The sequence below is a fragment of the Acinonyx jubatus genome, chromosome A1 (genome assembly GCF_027475565.1).
Source record: "Acinonyx jubatus isolate Ajub_Pintada_27869175 chromosome A1, VMU_Ajub_asm_v1.0, whole genome shotgun sequence".
NCBI lineage: Eukaryota > Metazoa > Chordata > Mammalia > Carnivora > Felidae > Acinonyx > Acinonyx jubatus.
The window spans coordinates 100,582,337-100,601,894 of NC_069380.1; the positions used below are offsets into that span (position 1 = coordinate 100,582,337).

The following is a 19,558-nucleotide window of genomic DNA, read 5'->3' on the forward strand; positions in this document are numbered from 1 at the left end:
GAAGGTTCTTCCTGAAGGAAGGGTCCTCCGTTGCCTGGAGATTTGAGTCCAGGTTCCTTGGCCCGGTTGGCCCCAGGCCCTTCATCCCCCTCCTAGTTTGGCCTCTGCTCATCCTGGCCAGCCCCATTCTCCATTTTGAACACTATTCTGTGGGTTCTTTCAGTCTGCTCTCGGTATATTGTTCTCTTGACCTCTCTCCAGCTTCTTGAAACTTCTTGAATTTCTTGAAAGCAAGACCTTTTTCATCTTCAGATCCCCAGTGCCTAAAACAGGATGGTGAGTTATTACTAGATAATTGCAGTTACATAATGTGGCATATCCATACAATGGACTGACCATTGTTTGCTGGCCACGTACAACACCGAAATCAGGCACGTGATGCTAAGTGAAAGAAGCCAGGCACAAAAAATACCCCAGGATTCCATTTTTGTGAAATGTCCAGATAGGTCAATCAAGAGAGGAATCTAGTCATTGCCCAGGGCAGGGGAGAGGGGGCAGGAGTAACTGCTGATAGGTGAGGCTCTGTGGTTTCTTTTGGGGGCAGTGAAAATGTTTTCAGGTTTGATTGTGGTGACGGATGCAGGGCTCTTTGAATATATTAGAAACCACTGAATTGTAAGCTTTAAAAGGGTGAGCTGTATGAGATTTGAGTTGTATCTTAATAAAGCAGTTATTAAAAAAAAAAAATGGATAGCAACCCATGATTTCAGTAAAGCCTTCCTGCAGATGGGCTACAGAAATCCTCTGAACTTCCCTGCCTCTTCACTGGCTGAAAACTCTTTCAACACCTCGCATTCGTTTCCCTTTAATCAGGGTGACTGTTACACTCATACCTTCTTAGTCTGTAGTGAAGACACGAGAGTGTGTTTTTTCCTAAATTGCATCACCTGTCGAGAATTCTCTTCCACACTGCGTTTCCAGCTTCCCCTCTTTCTTCTTCTCTGTGACTGACAGAGATCGCCCTCACCCCACCCTATTGATTATAGTATATTTTACATTGGGCATTTTATTTATTTTTGAGTATTTATTTTGAGAGAGAGAGAGAAAGAGAGAACAGGGGAGGGGCAGAGAGAGAGAGAATCTCAAGCGGGCTCTGCACTGTTAGTGTGGAAGCCAACTTGGGGCTCGAACTCACAAACGGTGAGATCATGACCTGAGCCGAAATCAGGAGTCAGACACTCACCGACTGAGCCACCCGGTGCCTCTGAACATTTTTGCGTCTCAAGGTTCGATACGTGATTTCCCAATGATGGAAATTACACTGTTGTCCAGCACATTAAATGGCTCCTTTGTTAGTGATGAGATTTCACTTTCTTCACTCTATCAGAGAGTTTTTTGTTTCTTTTTCAAGTTCGGTGATACAAATGGTAGCACCCTTATCTTTCCCTCCAGGAATTTAGGAACACAAGGCTTCTTCTGGTTTAGTTACTGACTTTTTAAGTATTATGCCATTGTCTTTTTTCATCTCCCTTGCTGTCTTTCCCCTTTGCAACATTTGCCGAACAGTTACTGCATATTTGGTAATGTCACGATGAGGAGGAGAAGCCAAGGCCCTGCTGTTCCCTTAGAAAAGATAGCAAGTACCCAGTAACTGTCAGGTGGTAGTCCTCAGTCCTGGCTTCGAATCACAAGCGTCTGGGGAGTTTGCAGAATAGGCCAGCCCTCAGGCTGTGCTATCAGTTTCCGATTTCATTGGTCTGTGGTGGAGGTCCGGCTGGCAGTACTTTTAAAATGCTTGGAAGCTGATTCTAAGGAGCAACCAGGATTGAGAATCATTGGCCTAATACCAGGTATTCCAGGATTGGCCTCTAGGATATGGTGTTACTGGATTGAAGAGACTGGAGTGTGCACTTCCAGCTGAGAGATCAGAGACCTCTTCTTGGGTAAGGGCACATGGGTCCCGGTTCTCGAAGATGAGTAGGTTTGGCAAAGGAGTTGGATGCAGGAGACAGGGAGAAGTGGCCGAGCAGCACGGGAGCGAGGAAAGAGTGAGGCAGGTGAGAGGAGTAACCCAGGCACGTACAGAGTGTGTGAACGCATCACAGTGGGAAGTCGCCTAAGTGCCTCATCGCAAAGGACTTTTGTAGGCAAGTAAAAAAAAAAAAAAAAAAAAAAAATAGACGTGATCGGTTCTCAAGACAGAAGAGCAAGCTGTGGGTTTTAAGCCAAGAAATGGTACCATCAGATCGAGCCTTGAGGCATTTAGTTGGGCAGCACTTTTGAGGCTTGTGTCATTTCCTGGGGCTCATTACATTCTATAAAATCCGTCCGCCCTCCCTCCTTCCCTCCCTTGTGTCGTATGGGCTGCCTGGACAGGAAGCTTGATGCAAGGTGAGACCAAGAGGGGAGTGGAAATAGATTGGAACCCCATTGTGAGAGCCGTGTGGGCTTAGCATCTAGACCATGGAGAACCATGGGTGAGATAGTAAAGGCAAAGGACAAGGTCATCTCTAGGAGACAAGTTTGGATGATACACTGGGGAGAAGAAGAGATTTAGCCTGGACGTGTGTTAAGAGGCTCTTAGCAGTGGTGGAGGCCACAGGTCCTGGAGTAAGCTGGCACGAGAGGATGGCCCAACTTTGAAAGTCATTTCAGACTTGAGGGACCGATTGCCCGCGGATGGAGAGGAAGAAGTTGAAACTGAGGATAGATCTGTGGTTCCCAGTTAGCATGGTTTTGTGGATGGACTTGGGCTTCTGTCTAAATTCTTTTTGCTTAACTGGTCAGTTCGCATGTTTTCCATAAGGGATCCAGATATATGAAAGTACGTTTCATTTATAGATCTGAAGGGAGAAAATCCTTTGTCAAGGAATTAAAGATACGTGTATACTCATCGACCCCGATAAGGAGAGCCTAGGCTCCAGAGTCCTAAGTGGGACGGGTCCAGCAGGTACAACACAGTCTCGCAACCGAAGGTGGAGACAGTGAGTTACTGCTGAAGGGACAGGTAGGAACTTCAGATCCAGACAGAGCAACATGGGTCATTTTCTGGGTAGATGTGAGAAGAAAGGATATGATGTGGATCTCGGAAGACAGTCACATCCTAGAGGAAGCAAAGAGGCATTGAATAAAGGGGAATTGGCGGTATAGTGTCCCAAGCAATGCCTTGTCCCTTGTGTTTTCCTCATAGTTGAGGACTTTGATCCGTTATGATTTCCTGTTTACTACCTAAACAGTATTTACAGCGACAACCCTCAAGTTCATCGGAAGCAGCATTTACCATTTATTTCCAAAGAATTTAAGAGTAGAGGTGTGGCTTCAACGCTTTTAGGCTAGCTATGGAATCATGTGAGAAGCATGAGCCTGACCTGGGAGAGCATATTAGCTTGCTGGAACCACATAGGCATAACCAAGAAAGAGCCAAGAAAAAAAGAAGCATTGACAAGAACATGATTTAAATGCCTGGTAAGCTTACTCCATTTCCCCAGGGTTGTCAAGAGTGGAGATCTGAAGAGACTGCAAATGAGGTGTAGACTAATAACATAAGAAAATAGAGCCCCTGAGCAGCCTGGACAAAAAATGGGCTTAAAAAATGTAAGGGTGTGGCTAATTTTCTAAGGCCAGCTAGTTGAATTTAGTGACCAAAAGAGCTCGCTCCCTGCATCTGTGAGAGCTTGTGTATGTGCACATTCCTGCAGTATTGGCTGTTGTTTGCAGTTACTGTTAGCAATAACTTTTTTCCTCTTTCAGCTGTACCAAGGGTTAAAATCACATGGCCTCTTTTTACACATTTGCCTGCACTCATATAAATTGATGCCTTGGTGGCCACTCAGTTTTTCCAGCCCTCAGCTCATAGATTCTGGTCCAAGGACTCACTGGAGGTGGAGGAGCTGGAGGGGGACCTGGCAGGTACCATGTAGACAGAGCGGTGCCACTTGGGATTAGTCTCCTTGAAGAATCTGGTGCAAACCGCTTTTCCCCAGAAAAGCTTCCACAGGCACCAAAGTCTGCATTCAGTGAGATTTCACTAGGGCTTGTGGGCCCCAGGTAAGAACTCTCACTTTAGAACATGCTTTGGAATTTTGACTCGGTTCTTAGGCTAGGAGTTGCGTCTCTGAGGCAAGTCCTCCACTTTTTATTCGACAAAGATTTTGGCGGGATTTTTGTGCCCATTTGTGGGGCGTAACTGTGAGTAACCCCTTAAGAAGCTTACATTCAATGCAAGATAATAAGAAAATAAATAAGATAAATTCAGATGAGTCCTGAGGGCGGGGGAGGGAGCTGGGGGGGGGGGGGCAACGTAAAATGGTCACGTGACAGAGTGGCCACGTGGGAGCAGCGCTGTTTTAGATTGAAGGGAATTGACACGAGACCCACTTTCTTAATCACTAAGACTGTAAGTCATCCGTTTTGGTAATGAACTTTAAGAAACCAGCCACAGGTTAAACATCAGTTTTCTTCTCAACTTCTACAACTGTAATTCTACTTCTAGAGCATCTGGTCTATGTGGATGCATTTATAGTGCATGCAGCAATGCTGCCCTCTGGTGGTAGTGAGTTAAATAGCATGCCAGCTTCCCTGGCAAGTCTTGTTTCAACGGTGTACTCTTTACTGGTGGGATTTATTTTTAAAAAATAGATGTCTTTTTAAGATTGCTTTTTAATTTAAAAGGTCTCTACAGTTATGATTCATTTGAAAATTTTATTTAGGCTCAAGTGAATGCTTGGGCTGGTTTTCTGTGTTAAATAATACATAATTGAAGGAAAGATTACCTAAGAAATAGGAAGAACTTAGCTGTCTGGTGAATTAGAAAGAAGATTAAATGTCACTAGGAAAACAAGTCAGACATGGTGAATTGCTAATAACAGAAGTGTGAGAAATATGGAACTTGTTGATCAAAATATGTATTGCTTTAAATTCCCTGCACCAAAAGGCTCGTTTGAAACAATTTTTAAACACTTCTTAGAACACCTTTTCAGCAGAAAACTTTTAAAAGATTGTAGTTTGGCATTTGAAAAGACAAATGACAGTATTTAAGAACAGTGAACATTATCAGAACTTTATACTAAATAAATGTCTATTGAAATGTGATCATGTTCTTAAATTTAATATTCTAAGTCTTTGGTCTCTTCTCACTATCAATGAAAAAAAATTTTTTTTACAAGATGAACATTTTATGACTCTTTTCTCAGTCCTTTATTAAGATATCTTTTTTTTTTGACTAATGGTTTTCATCTCTAACACTTTGACTTAAATAACTTTTTTTTTCACTTTTTTATTTGAGAAAATGTATATGTATAACACCCATTTGAGAAAGTATTTAGGTAGCTGATAGTTACAAGACATTTTTATAAATCCAGGAAAAATCTCTTGTACCTAGAGCCTTCTTTTCTAGAGGTAGCTCTTTTCAAGACCCTTGATGGAGTAATTTATCTCTGGTTTCTCTGGTGGTCACCTCAGAGTAAAATTCATAAAGATGGATAGCTGCACATATTTCTAGTTGGATCTTTACCCACTGATATATACAGTTTTGAATTATTCACGCTCCACGGTCTAATCATTATGTGCGGTTTGAGTGGGGTTAAAAAAACACAATCGTGTAATTTGGTTTTGAATGCCCCATAGTGATTTCATAGTCACGCCGTAAATCACGATAAATGGTCTGAAATTATTTTTGACCAACGATAATGTGGGTGGAGCAATTATGTAATTTAGCCGGACAGTATGGGTCCCTGTTTACATTTCTTTCGCAGAAAGATAGAAAAGATATCCGGGAATTATTTCATCTTCCACCATATTTTGCTGGGTAGGACACTTGAAGTTATATGGTCTCCGTTATGCTTAGCTTGAAGCCATTCATGGAATATCCTTTTATGCAGGCCGGCTGCTAAGGATTACAGGAACGTCTTTATAAGGTCACATTGTGTTCTGGCTTCGAATTGGCAGTATTGTGTTAATTGAATCACCACGCATATAAATATTTCTTTAATTACAAAATAGGACTGACATATTTGTCTACGCACACACATTGGACTTCAGTGGAAAAGTGGAAGCCTCTATATGCGTTGCCTGTCCCCTTGGTATTCTGATAGGTGGACTTTGTGTTCCGTGTGGCAGAGGAAAACAGCCAGACCTTTATTTGAAGGGATGCCAGGCTTTTCGAGCATACATATGCGTGTATTTTGTTGTTGTTAGTTGCCACTCGGTGTTTCTCGTTTAACTTTGACTTTGTACCACCCTCACCCTTGTTCTTCACGCGTTACATGTGCTGTCTTCTCATGACGAGGAGAACTTACTGTGGGAAAAACTAGGCCTGTGAGGGGTCATCTCTAGAGTTGTTTTTTACCTAGGAATAAAAATCAGCATGCTGTTCCCTCATAGTCTACGAAACTGAGTCACCTCAATTGTGCTATTTTAAATGTTCGGCATAATTTTTACCTTAATTTACCTACGATGAGCTTGACCTTAACCCTTACAGAATTAAAGGAGGCAAGTCTTGACATATTTTATTTTCTCACTTCCAGTTTGTAAGTGTGGTGGAAAATGTTTGTTGAAGAGTGTATTTGGGATTCCTCGTCTTCCTTTTGGAATCTAAACTAATTCTTGCTGGAAATAAAATCCTCACTCTTAGGATCGTTATTGGTTTTCTTTTTTTTTTTTTTCCTTTTCTATTTATTTATTATTTATTTATTCATTATTTATTTATTTATTTATTTAATATAATTTATTGCCAGATTGGCTACAGTGCATACCGTGTGCTCCTGGTTTTGGGGGCAGATTCCTGTGATTCATCGCTCACATACGACCCCCCAGTGCTCGTCCCCACAAGTGCCCTCCTCAATGCCCGTCAACCCCTTTATTCCTTTTCTAATTCTAACTCTAGTTCTGACTCACCTTATGCATTCCGTCTCTTTCTTCCTGGTCTTAACAATCAGATGTAAATATCAGGAAGAAAGGGAGAGAGTGCATAAGGTGAATTTTATAAAAGCACGCCATTGCCAGAGGTTAATGAGTATTCAGAATAGAATGCGGCGGGATCAGCGAGGATTCACAGTCCCGTGGCTTCTCAGTTAGGCTTGGTGCAAAGCCTTTTCAATTTAGTGGCTCCTTTTGATGTTGCATAGAACGTCTTGCTATGTTCCTAAAAGGCACGTTGATGACAAACTAGTGATCACTCTGCCGTAGTCTCACTAATCTGTTTGCTTCCTTGGCATGTTCACCGTGTATCTTGCATTAGCGTGTTGCTTTCTATGACCATTGAAATTAATAGGCTAAATTCTGCCTTTCCTTGGCGACCTTTTAGTACTTTCATAATAAAAGAAGTGTTTCCCTCCGCCCACAGGTGCTGCTGTTTTTTCAAACGAAGGAAAAGGAAAACCATACAGCGCCACAAATGACTCTGGACACAGACAGATCATGGGGAGTTACTTACGTGTTCATCTGCTGTCTTGTGATTAAAAATCATCTCCGTAGTGACCACATACATTTTCGAGGACTCACTCGTAGAAACAAAAATGTCATACATACTTTCATACTTCATTTTGTGGTTGTCTTACATTCATATTTTTTTCTAATTTAACTTTTATGGAAGCTTTAAAGTTTCGTCGAAACATGAGTGCTTTGCCCGTCGATGAACGGAATGGACCAATGAGGTGGTGTCGATGAATACCTTTCTGAGGACATTTTTCAGAAGCTCTCCTCCTGTTGTAGAAAAAGCAGTACAGTATCTTCAGTGTCAGCCAGTTATATACCTGATCTGGTTTTTGATAACTTCTGTAAGAGCATAATCAAACAGGAATGTCCCTCCTCCCCCACCGCCCCCCCTCCCCCCCGCCCGGTGGATAGTGCAACAGAGAAGACACCGTTGCCCCCAAATGTAAAAGAAGTTATTTTACGGGACGTTCCTTTCTTGTGTGGCATCTGCATCGATTTCAGTATTACTGACGGTACGGCTGTGCGTGAGTCATATTAACATTCTCTCTGTGAAATCATGGTACAGTCACTGCCCAGAGGTACTGAGGAAAAACGCTCTCGGGGTGCGGCCGATGGTAGGTGGTAAAATGGAATCACGAGTCGCGTGGTAAATACAAGCTCTGCTTTTGTTGCACCACTTTGTGAAGTTCAGTGTTGCTGAAGTGGCAAAAGCGCTTTTTTTTTAAAGAAAAAAAAAAAAAGCAAAATATTTGTATAATGTAACTTTATGCTTCCAGATAATAATGTATGTTAGACAGCAAGAAGCGAATACTTTGAGAAATGAAATATGTTGGAGTTTTGTTTTTGTTTTCGTTTTTTTAAATACACTAAGGAGAAGAAATAAATGTGAATCTCATCGCGATGTGTAAGGTTGAAGTCTGAGGAGATCCCACTGAAGCCTCCTGCTGAATGATTACACTCTCCCTTAAGCAGAAAACTTCGATGTGCCATGCAGTGATGTCTGTTTGTTAATTATTTGCGCTTTGATTAAAAAAAAAAAAAAAGAAAAAAAAAAGAAAGGACCCCCAGCAATAAAGACTGGGTCACTCTCTTGCCCTCTGTGCACATTAGCCTCTTGTATTCAACTTTGCCGGTTCTCTGGAATTTTCCTACCTTTTAGTATAATTTTGATGAGTGAGAACTATTTTGGAAAGGATGGGTCAGGTGCTTTGCCTCCACAGTCTGTTGAAGTGCCTGCATATGAACAAAGTTAATCGTTCTGCACAAACAGGAAGGCCAGTCTGCTCTTTTAAGTGTGCTTTGTTTGAAGCCATAAAGATACAGGTGTATTTGGTCACAGTCTGCCAGCCAGAAGTTTCAAGCAGAGTTAAAACAAAACGACTGGCCAGAAAAAGAATCATGTTTTTCAGATCGCACACTCACCTTTCATTTATGAAATTGTTACTTACTCTTCCCACGCAGCCCTTCCTTTGTCTTCGGGCAGCATGCCTTCAGGCGTGCTTATTTATTTTTCTTGTCGCAAGGTAACACTTAAAATGTGTAATGAAAGTAAATAAATTACATTTTTGACTTCCTTATTGCATTTACAGGGATTTGATTGTATACGTAATTTATTTTTCTTAGTAGCCACAAGGTCCGTGTATCGTTTTTGCTGAATTAGGTGCCCACACAGATACCGCAAATCGGGACGTTGTTTATCATCGTTGCTCTGAATCCTGCGATCGTTTCAAGTTCTTGATTTGAAAGGCCCACGCTCAGCCTAGAAGGCATTTGCTGTATAGTTTGGTCAACAGTTTTCCATTCTGTCTGTCTGTATACTGTCACGATGTCTCAAACGAGAGGAGTTCCATACTGAGGTTTTCTTTTCGTTTTGCCTTGAGCAACCTAGATGGATGTTTTGGCCGTTATAATGTGAAACCACTTCTTTCTTTACAGTATTTGACCAAATTTGTGTGTCTATGATATTTGTAAATACATGCGATACCTGTATTTCTTATCATAAGCCTATTTAGTTTTATTCTCAGTAGGGTTTTTGGACTGTACAGTGTTTATATGATCTGAACTCCTTATACATAAGAAGGTGTGTATATTAATCCAATTATGGACTTAAAATATTTTAAAAGTATAAATACCCTTATTTGCTGCAAAGACCAGTGTGCAGACATTTGCTTTCTAGCAATATTTTTAAGTGCTCCATTTTAACGCCAAGGAGAGAGTCTTCTGGCGACACAAACTGGTCGGTAATAGGTGATGCAGGTATGTTCAGGTTAAGCCAACAATGTTTTGCATTTTTATGCTTCTTTTCTGTCAACACTAATGAAGTCAACATTGCCTGAATGTCTGAATAATGAAACACATCCCTGTTTAAAAGTATGTAACTGAAAAAGAAATAAAAAATAAAGGTAGTTTTTTTAAACTTGCTTTTCCCCCCCTTCCTCTAATCGTGGGTATAGTGATGCTACTCCTATGAATGTAAGGTAGGGATTGAAAATCTCCCGGTTTCCACTTAGTTTCGCCTGTGTGAGATGCAGAGCCGAAGGGAGGGACGGGCTCTAGGGGTTTGCGTCTCTGTTAGGATTTTGCCTTGTTGGAGCCCCATCGTAAGAAGTACATACCGGGGAGTATCTGAGCTTTGTTTAATGAGAGTTCAAGAAAAATCCTTTCACACTTCCCTGAGCCACTTGATAGGGCACTTAATTAAAACTAATGCCGCTAATAAACCAAGGAAAAGAAACAGAATCGTTTTATTCCCTTTTAAAAATGAAGTCATACTCGGGTGTTCACAGAAATGAAACATCATCCGTCCAATTTTAAGTGGATGACTTTGTCACTGCAGAGGGAAAGCACAGACCTGTGACAGTGTCTCACAGTTTTGTCTTGTGCCTGGTGCTTTAAGGAGTCTCCCCAAACGGTATGCATGGTGCCGGGCTGACCGAAAGATGCTGCAGGTAAGAGCAGCACACACGAAGCACCAGCATTCGGAGGCAGTAGAAGGAGCTGGAGAAGAGAGCCGGTGGTCAGAAGGCGCTATGTAGAAAAACCCGGTTTCAGATGGGGGTTCAGTCTGAACGATCCCGCGAGCTGAATCTGCCAGCACCTGTGAATTGCCTGTGGCTTACTCCGGGGGCTGGACGTTCTCACACGTAACTGAAAAGACCAGTGCGAGCCCTGGCTTCAAATGTACTTGATCCCGGCGGAGAGTCAGAAATCGGTCCCTCTCCGTCTCTCTTTGGTTTGCTCTCTGCTCTGCTGTTTTCATCGCCAGGGAGACTCTCCATGAGTGATAGTAAAGCGACCCCCCAGCAGCTTCGGACTCGCGCTTTCTTGGTAACCTCAGCCAACACAAAGGGCAACTTCTCTGAGCGGTTGCGACAGGATCCTAAGACTGACCTTTATTGCTTGATTGGTTCGCAGGCCCACCCCTGAGCCAAGTCCTATGGCCAAGGGAATGCTGTTTTCCCACCGTCAGAGGACACTTTGGACCGAGAAGTGAGGTCCGAGGAGGTGTTACCCGAAGGGAATGGAGGGCATTGTTGCCAGAAGTTTAGGGTGATCGGAAGCCGCGCAGGCGAAACCCACAGATCGTCACCGTTTTGGTGAGAAAAAAGAAACTGCAGCCGGAAGGCACCCCTCGTGATTTTAAGTTAGAAAAACATTTTTATTACTCTGAATGTGTTCCTAGAAATTACACGTAGTGAGTGAGTGCATTTGAAAAACGTTCTAGACCCAGGTAAAAACGGAGGTCGTAAGTACCTTAAATGGGGTGTTTCTGTTCTTGCCTCGTGTTTGAGGGTTTGTGCTAGAGCTGGATTCGTAGAGTAAAAAGCTGATTTTTCCACGAAGAGTACAAATAAGTGGAATTATAAAGTTCTGCGGACATTCAGGAGAACTAGTTTCTTCTCTGCCTGCGTCTCAGGCAGAGCCGCCTGTTACTTTCTTAGGAAATTTACTTCGCGAGAATACGTGGGTCGTAACCACGTATATACTTTGTTACGTGTAGAAGTATTATCCAGGAGTGTTGCTGGAATATTAAACTGCTTTTGCTGCGAAGAGCAGTTGTTCACAGGGATGTTCACCATATCACAATTGTATTTAAATGTAAAAACACCCCCCCCCCCCCGCACCGCTCTAGACTGAGGGTTGGCACATTTTTGTCAAGTTCAGGCTTCGTGGGCCAAGAGACAAAAAAGGATCTCCTATACTCCTGTAACTGGAAAGAAAACAAATTTCCACGAATTTTTCTATTGATGAAATCCAAACTATATATTAATACCCGAGAACACTTTTTTTCTTTGTAATACAAGTTTACTAATGATAAGAGCTGGGTTATTTTGAGGGGATAATATTTCACTTAATTGGGGTTTGAAGTCGTGGCAAATGTTCGTCTGTGACACCGATTCGTAATGGGATTTTACCGATTTCCTGTTTGAATGGCTTCACGCAGGTAGATAGTACCAAGTAATGTTATCAGTCCTCACATGTATGATTTTAATTGAGCGGATTTATCATTTGGAAGGTATCTGTAGAATTCCATTAGATTCCACTTTTGACATTGGCCTTTTGGTGTATCATTCCTTTGCACATATAATCGCCTCCTATTAAAGGCTAAGTAAATGTTCTTCAGTGCTACAATTAGATGGCTTTTGAAGATGGGAATATCCTTTGAACTCACATTGAGACCCAAAAGTCCGGCTGGAACTGTAGCTGAGTTTGGAAAATAGATACACTGCAGATTTGTGTGGGAATGGACCTTTGGCTCCATTTGAACTTGTGACAGCGTGTGGGAGGTTGGGTCAAGCAGGTTGACACCACTTGTCATTTACACGTTAGCCGCCCCCACATTGACTTGGCTGCGTGCGGTGTCCGTGTCATGGAAGTACTATTCTGCCTTGTCACTTTCAGTTGAGTTTATTGAGAAACATGATCACATCTGCAGCACAAGCAAAATTCAGGGTTCGTGTCTAATAGGCAAAGGTGGCGCTCGCTCAGAAAATTTTGTCCTGGTCCTGAGCGGAAAACATCACTGTAAAACCTGACCACGGTCATCACAGTGCTGTGTCGCTGGGCAAGTCAGGATACTCCGTTTATATTTCTGACAGAACTTAATGGAAGTGATGATGGCTTAGACCACAGGGCTGAATTCACTCTTGTCTATACTAGTTCAATAACACGACAAACGCACATATTTTCCACAGACCACCTGCTCACGAGTAATATAAAACATATACATGTACCTTAAATATTTTACAAGCTTTGTAAATGTGTGCAGGATACCTTTTCCACTCCACACATTTTTACCGCCAAGCATTTGCGGCCACACATCTTAGCAGATTCCGTTTCATTTTGCACCGAATGGGTGTTTTCTCAAGTTCCTTAAAAATATTCGTTGATACAGTTGCTTCACAGAGGCTGTTCATAAAGGCTAGTTCTTGAGTCACTGCACGCTTAGCATTGATTCTCTAGTAAACAAAAACTGGGCAGTGTTGAGAATGTCTGTTGACTCATCAAAGCTAAGGACAACTGCTTGAAATCATTGGCCTTGGTTTCTGGTTGACTGTCGGTGACTTCGAGGCTTCTGAGCACCTGTTCTTGCTGGAAAGCTAGCGTTGAACAAATTTATTTTCTCTGGACATACTTTCCAGCTCCTGCAATCAAATAAAGTTTAGCCCACCATCAATAAACAGCTCTGTTTGGCTAACAGTGAGCCCCTGGGAAGTAACTTCGCTTGGCTGCACCCCTTGTCCTCATTTTTTGTGTCTGTGAAGGAATTCTACTGTGATGAGCTATTCTGTTTTAAGTCTTCTAACTTTTCTGACCGTGGCTCTCCTGTGAGCCGGGGGATATTGCGATGAGTGCTCAGTCTGATAATGTCACGCTAAGTTGTATTCCTTTCGCACAGCTAAAGTGTCATTGCATAATAAACACGATGCTTTGCCATATAATTGTATAACAGGTAATCCACATTTCACTGTGCCTTACAAGTGCTACACTTAAAGTTCACTCTACTTTTTTTTTACATGATTAATATGCATTAGTAATAAAAAATAGTACAATGTCTATGTGACAATATGTGTGGCACTTGAACTGCTGTTGAATTAATAACTGCATCTTTGAGATTTGTAGTGTGTTGAACAGCAGTGTGAAACCATGAGAATACCACATATGGTCTCTGTCACGACTATTCACCTCTGCCTTTGTAACATGAAAGCAGCCATAGACAATATGTAAATGAATGAGCATGGCTGTGTTCCAATAAAACTTTATTTGTGGACACTGAAATTTGAATTTCATATAATTCTTACGTGTCACGAAATAGTCTTTGGATTTTCTTCAACCTCTTGTAAAACTAAATACCACTGTTAGCTCGTGGACCAAATCCAAGTAGGAGGTGGGCTGGATTTGACTTGCAGACCATAGTTTGCCAACCTCTGTTCTAGTCCACATTGGACAGATTTGGCCCCTTATCTTGTTATCTAATTGAATGTCCCTACTTACCAAAAGAGAACCTATCTTCCCTTTGTAAAAGGAAGGGCCATTTGGAAATAGCGTCAAGGATTACGATGATGCTAAGAGGCACCCCAGTGCATATGGGAGTTGGAAACAATGCCAGTGACATATCTGGCTCCCATATGAAGTTAGATGTTGAAGCAGGAAGGAGCATGAATTTTGAGATCAGACACATTTAATAGGATTCTCACTTCTTCGCTGAACTCCTCAGAACGGTGGCAAGTTATTTGAATTCTTTGCTTCGGTGTCCTCACCTCCAACTGGAGATAATGCCTTCTTCCAGCACGGCTCTGAGGCTCAGCGGTAATATTTATAATAGCTCTTACCGCAAGGTACCTTTCACCATCCCCCTTATAACAGTTTAAAACTGAGCAACACCTTGATTTCTCATGCAGGGAATGTGCTTCTGGTCTTTGAGACGGGAGGAAGGTCTGGTGTTTATCAAATTTTGTCTTGGATGGAAGCCATCATTCCTATCTCTTTAAAAAGACTTGCCACCTCATCCTGTCACATCACGCAGTTGGCTCTCTTGCCTCACTTAATGGCATTGATAAATTCAAAACCGTCTACGCTTTGCCTTTGTTGATAAAAATGTCAGGCTGCAGAGAGCCAGGACACAAAGCCGTGTCACGTGACTGTCATCATCGCTTAAGGTCAGTATCCGTTCACTGAACCAATAACACAATCTCTCAGCATGCCAATGTATGATACTCCTCCACCAGCTTCTTACCCATGCTTTGCAGAAATCCATGGGAAGAGTTTAGTTTATTTCTTTTGTCCCATCAAAAAAAAAAAAATAGGAACTGCATTTACTCTGTTAGGACTTTTCCTGGTCAATCCACGTGTACTGCCAATCACCATTTCTGTTTCTACTGTTATAATTTCTTTTAATGTTTATTTTTGAGAGAGAGAGACAGAGTGTGAGCAGGAGAGGGGCAGAGAGGGAGGGAGACCCAGAATCCGGAGCGGGCTCCGGGCTCTGAGCTGTCAGCACAGAGCCCGATGTGGGGCTCCGTCCCACGAACCGCGAGATCATGACCTGAGTCAAAGTCAGACGCTTAACCGACTGAGCCACCCAAGCGCCCCTCTATTTCTAATATTATAAATTGCCTTTTTAAATAATGCACTCTGAATCTTATTTAGGATCAACAGTATCAGTGTGTAGCTGTATAATGCACCTTTTTCTTTTTTTTTTTTTAATAAAAATTTCATTTCCCGTCTCCATTCTGTCTTGCTCCGTTTACCACCTGCACGGTCTCTCGGTATGAACTCTCTCCAGGTCTGAAGACTTAGTTCTCCTTTTTAAACATCTGTACCTGTGATGGCCTTCATTTCCTTCTTGCCATATCTGCCCCCTTAACTTTCCTGGCTGAAGGTTATTCTTGATGCTTAAAAAAAAAACAAAAGTAAGGGTTGTAGAAAAAAATGTAATAAGCGAGGCTTACATTCTCTTTGTCCTCCTGTGGTAACTGTTTCTTCATCCAGCTCGACACACGGTTTCCAAAACCCTTTTTTGTTGTTGGCTTTAGTCTTTATTTTTTGTTTCTTTACAAATCCTCAACTAATTTCGAAAACCCCAACTGAGACGTTACCTTTTATCATATTCATTTGCTATGCACGCTATTTCATCACTGGTACGGATTCTTCTAAAGGCTGAGCTTGTCAGAAGAGACACTTTTTTTTTTTTTTTTTTCACGAGCTTATTCCTTTTCTTTCCTTATCAGGACCATTTTTAATAGCAGAACTGGAATCACAGTCTTGAGCTCCCTTCACGAGGTATCACACATCTTAACATGAGATGCTCGCATTCTCTCCAGGTGCTTGACACTTCTACTTTATCATTCAGTTCCTTCTTGCTGGTCATTTTTGGGGCCTAGAGTAGTTGCTTCGATTTTTGCTATCTCTCCTTGCTGGGAGATTAGGTTTTCGGCATATAAGAAAGTGGTCAGATGCTCTGGTTTTAGGGGACAAAAAAGATAATTGTTTGGACTTTTGGTATTCTCTGTCACGGCGAAAGGTTACGTGTCCCTATTCTGTGTTCTTTTATTGTTTAAAGTTTATTTATTTACTTTTGAGAGAGGCAGAGACAGCGTGAGTGGGAGAGGGGGCCAGAGAGACAGGGAGAGACAGAGAATCCCAAGCAGGCTGTGTGCTGTCATTGTGAAGCCGGATGCGGGACTTGAACTCACCAACTGCGAGATCGTGATCTGAACAGAGACCGAGAGTCAGACGCTTAACCGACTGAGCCACCCAGGCCCCCCTCTCTATTTTTCGTGTTCTTTTAATTAAAGTTTATGCATTTAATCTTTTTTTTTTTTTTTTTTTTTTTTTTCACACTTAGCACCTTGTCTGATTTCCTTTCTCTGTCCTGGCACTCTGCAATGAATGTTCATAACCGTATCCCTGTTTTCCCTCTCTTCTTGGCCTGGGTATTTTCCACAGTGCCTTTTATCTTGGGTGACCTGAACTTCAGTGCCGGTATCTATCATCCGAGAACTCTCCCCAGCCATCTCCCTTCTTATGCGAGTGTTCCAATCGGAAGCCTTGCACTTACTGGCAGTGACCTCTCGGTCATATTCATCGCGTTCTGCTTCTACCTGAGTCTTCCTGTTCATAGCTCCTGTCTGTGCGTTACTGTTTTCAGAGTTACTGCTGAATGCTCTGCTTGAGTGAATTACTGGGCCATCTCGAGCCTGGTAATGTACGTAACAGCCCCTTGCGTGGTTTTCAGCTGCTCTTTTGGCCTTTGTCCTCGTTCAGTTTAAAACTTGCTTTCACAAGTCAAATATGCTCCTCCCAGCATCTCATGAGATAACACTCTAAGCCATCTTAAATTGTGCCTTGGAAATTAAAATCTCATTAAACATTTTTTTAATGTGTACTTATTTTTGAGAGAGAGAGAGAGAGAGAGCGAGAGAACGAGCATATGAGTTGGGGGGGGGGGGCAGAGAGAGAGGGAGACACAGAATCCGAAGCAGGCTCCAGGCTCTGAGCTGTCAGCACAGAACCCGACACGGGGCTTGAGCTTACGAACCGCGAGATCATGACCTGAGCTGAAATCAAGAATTGAACGTTTAACCAGCTGAGCCACCCAGGCACCCCTGTAATATATTTTAATGTCAAATTAGGTAAGTTACCCACATTTTCATGCTTATTTTTTTTTAATGACTGAGTAGTTTTTATTGAGGTAAAATTTATTGAGGTGTATAACAGTGTGCTAGTTTTGGGTATTCAACATAATAATTCAATATTTGTATGGGGCACCTGGGTGGCTCAGTTGGTTCAGGGTCTCAATTTGGCCCAACTCCTGATCTCGCGGTTGGTGAGTTTGGGTGCCACATCGGGCTCTGTGCTGACAGCTCAGTTTTGGGTTCACAGTTTTGTTCTGTGTCTCCCTCTCTCTCTACCCCTCCCCTGCTTGCGCTCTGTCTCTCTCTCTCTCAAAAATAAGTACGTGTTAAAAAACGTTTAAATAATTCAATATTTGTATACACTACAATGTGATTAATGCAAGAAGTCTAATTACCATTCATCACCATGCTATTCACCCTTGCGTGTTTACCTTTTGACCTTAAAATTCATTTTTTTTAGGGTAAAAAAAATACTCCTTTATGAAGTGTTTTTTTGGACTCACACTTAATCTATGGATTGCTTTATGGGGATTTAAAATCAATGAAGAGTCGTCTTATGTAATAACAGAGTATGCATATTATATTAATTTACTTGGTTGTATTATTATTTTTTATTTATTGTTTTTTGAGAGGGAGAGAGAGAGAGACAGAGAGTGAGAGAGTGAGAGAGAGAGCAAGCACACAGGAGGGGCAGAAAGAGAGGGAGACAGAATCCCAAGCAGGCTCCACACTGTCAGTGCAGAGCCTGATCTGATGCGGGGCTTGAACTCAGGAACTGTGTGATCATGACCTGATCCAAAACCGAGAATCAGATGTTTAACCACCTGCACCACCCAGGCACCCAGTTTCCCTGGTTGTATCGCTTTTGGCATCGTCTTTAAAGCGTTTCCCTTTATATTCTAAAATATACTTATCTCCATTGCTCACTTAATCAGCTCCAAACAATTTCTCATGCTCATTTCGGAAAACTAGAAAAATCAGTGTGTTTATTATATTCCTTATACCTTATTCTTTCCTTGCTTCTTCCTCTCCGTGTTTGTTAGATTTTTTTTCAACATGTTCATCATGTGTAGCATTTATATCCCTCTTCGTTCACCACCATGTCCACAGTTTTTTAAATTCGAGTAGAATCAATTTACTGTGCCAGTCTTCCAGCTGTCATTTTCCCGATTATTGTCAAGTCCCAAATTTATGTTGTTTGACTTTATTTGTGCAAAATAGCTTGGTGGGGAAGACAATTTCTCCATCAGCCTTTTGCCCTTGGGCCTTATGGCCCTGCCTCACTGTCAGTGGGAGCTCCATGGAAAGTGAACTCACTTCTCTCTGAGATAACTTGGGGGATTTTTTTTTAACCTGGTGCTCATGGTATCTTTTGAGTTCCTCTTTAAAATCTTGGGGTTGAGGGGCACCTGGGAGGCTCATTTGGTTGGGCGCCTGACTTCTGCTCAGGTCATGATCTCATAGTTCAAGAGTTCGAGCCCTCCGTTGGGCGCTATGCTGCCAGCTCAGAGCCTGGAGCCTGCTTTGGATTCTGTGTCTCCCTCTCTCCCTGCCCCTCCCCCACTCATGCTCTCTTTCTCTCTCTTAAAAATAAACATTAAAAAAAAAATTAAAACCTTGGGGTTGATTGTTTTTTTATCAGCTTTGGAGGAACAAAATACACCTTTTCAAACTTTATATTTCAGGAAAGTTTTTTACCCCCTATTGTTATCTTCTCCTTTTTCTTTTTCTTTGTTTTTTTTTTAATTTTTTTAAATTTTTTTAATGTCTATTTATTTTCAAGAGACAGAGAGAGACAGAGTGCAAGCAGGGGAGGGCCAGAGAGAGAGGGAGACACAGAGTCCAAAGCAGGCTCCAGGATCTGAGCTGTCAGCACAGAGCCCGAGGCGAGGCTCGAACTTACAAACTGTGAGATCATGACCTGAGCCAAAGTTGGAGCTTACCCAACTGAGCCACCCAGGCGCTCCTCCCCTATTATTATTTTTTAGCAAACTTGTCTTATTTGTTTTGTTTCCTTTTTCAGCAACATTGTTTATTCTTGCTTTGGAACTCTTTTGTCTGTTATATTTTTTCATTTTCTCTTTACTATTTGTGCAGTGTTTTCTCTTTTTCATTTGATTTTTTTTAAGTGTTTATTTTTGAGACACACACACACACACACACACACACACACACACAACGTGAGCGGGGGAGGGGCAGAGAGAGAGGGAGACACAGAGTCCAAAGCAGGCTCCAGGCTCTGAGCTGGCAGCACAGAGGCCGACGTGGGGCTCAAACCCACAAACTGTGAGGTCACGACTGAGCCACCCTGGTGCCCCTCATTTGATTTCGTTCGGTATGATCAGCATGATTCGTCTTGTTCGTGCCTTTTCATTAGTGTCAGTGCTCTTTATTGATGCTTCTTGTGTTTCATACATTTAAATTACAGTTTTATTTTCCTATTTATTGCATCAATTTTTAAAATTTATATTATATATTATATTATATTATATTATATTATATTATATTATAATAGAGAGAGAGAGATGCAAGTGGGGGAAGGGCAG

At 42.0% G+C, this 19,558-nt stretch overlaps 1 protein-coding gene across 10 annotated transcripts in view; it reads left to right on the forward strand.

The window, feature by feature from the left end:
• Positions 1–9,794, forward strand: part of CSNK1G3 (casein kinase 1 gamma 3) — a 105,035-nt gene extending 95,241 nt beyond the window's left edge. For all 10 annotated transcript variants that reach the window (XM_027076808.2, XM_053220363.1, XM_027076807.2 and 7 more), the window contains one exon: positions 7,283–9,794. In XM_027076808.2, coding sequence (XP_026932609.1) covers positions 7,283–7,337 — 55 coding nt within the window. In that variant the 3' untranslated portion in view covers positions 7,338–9,794. The remainder of the gene's footprint in view (positions 1–7,282) is intronic.
• Positions 9,795–19,558: the final 9,764 nt, after the last annotated feature.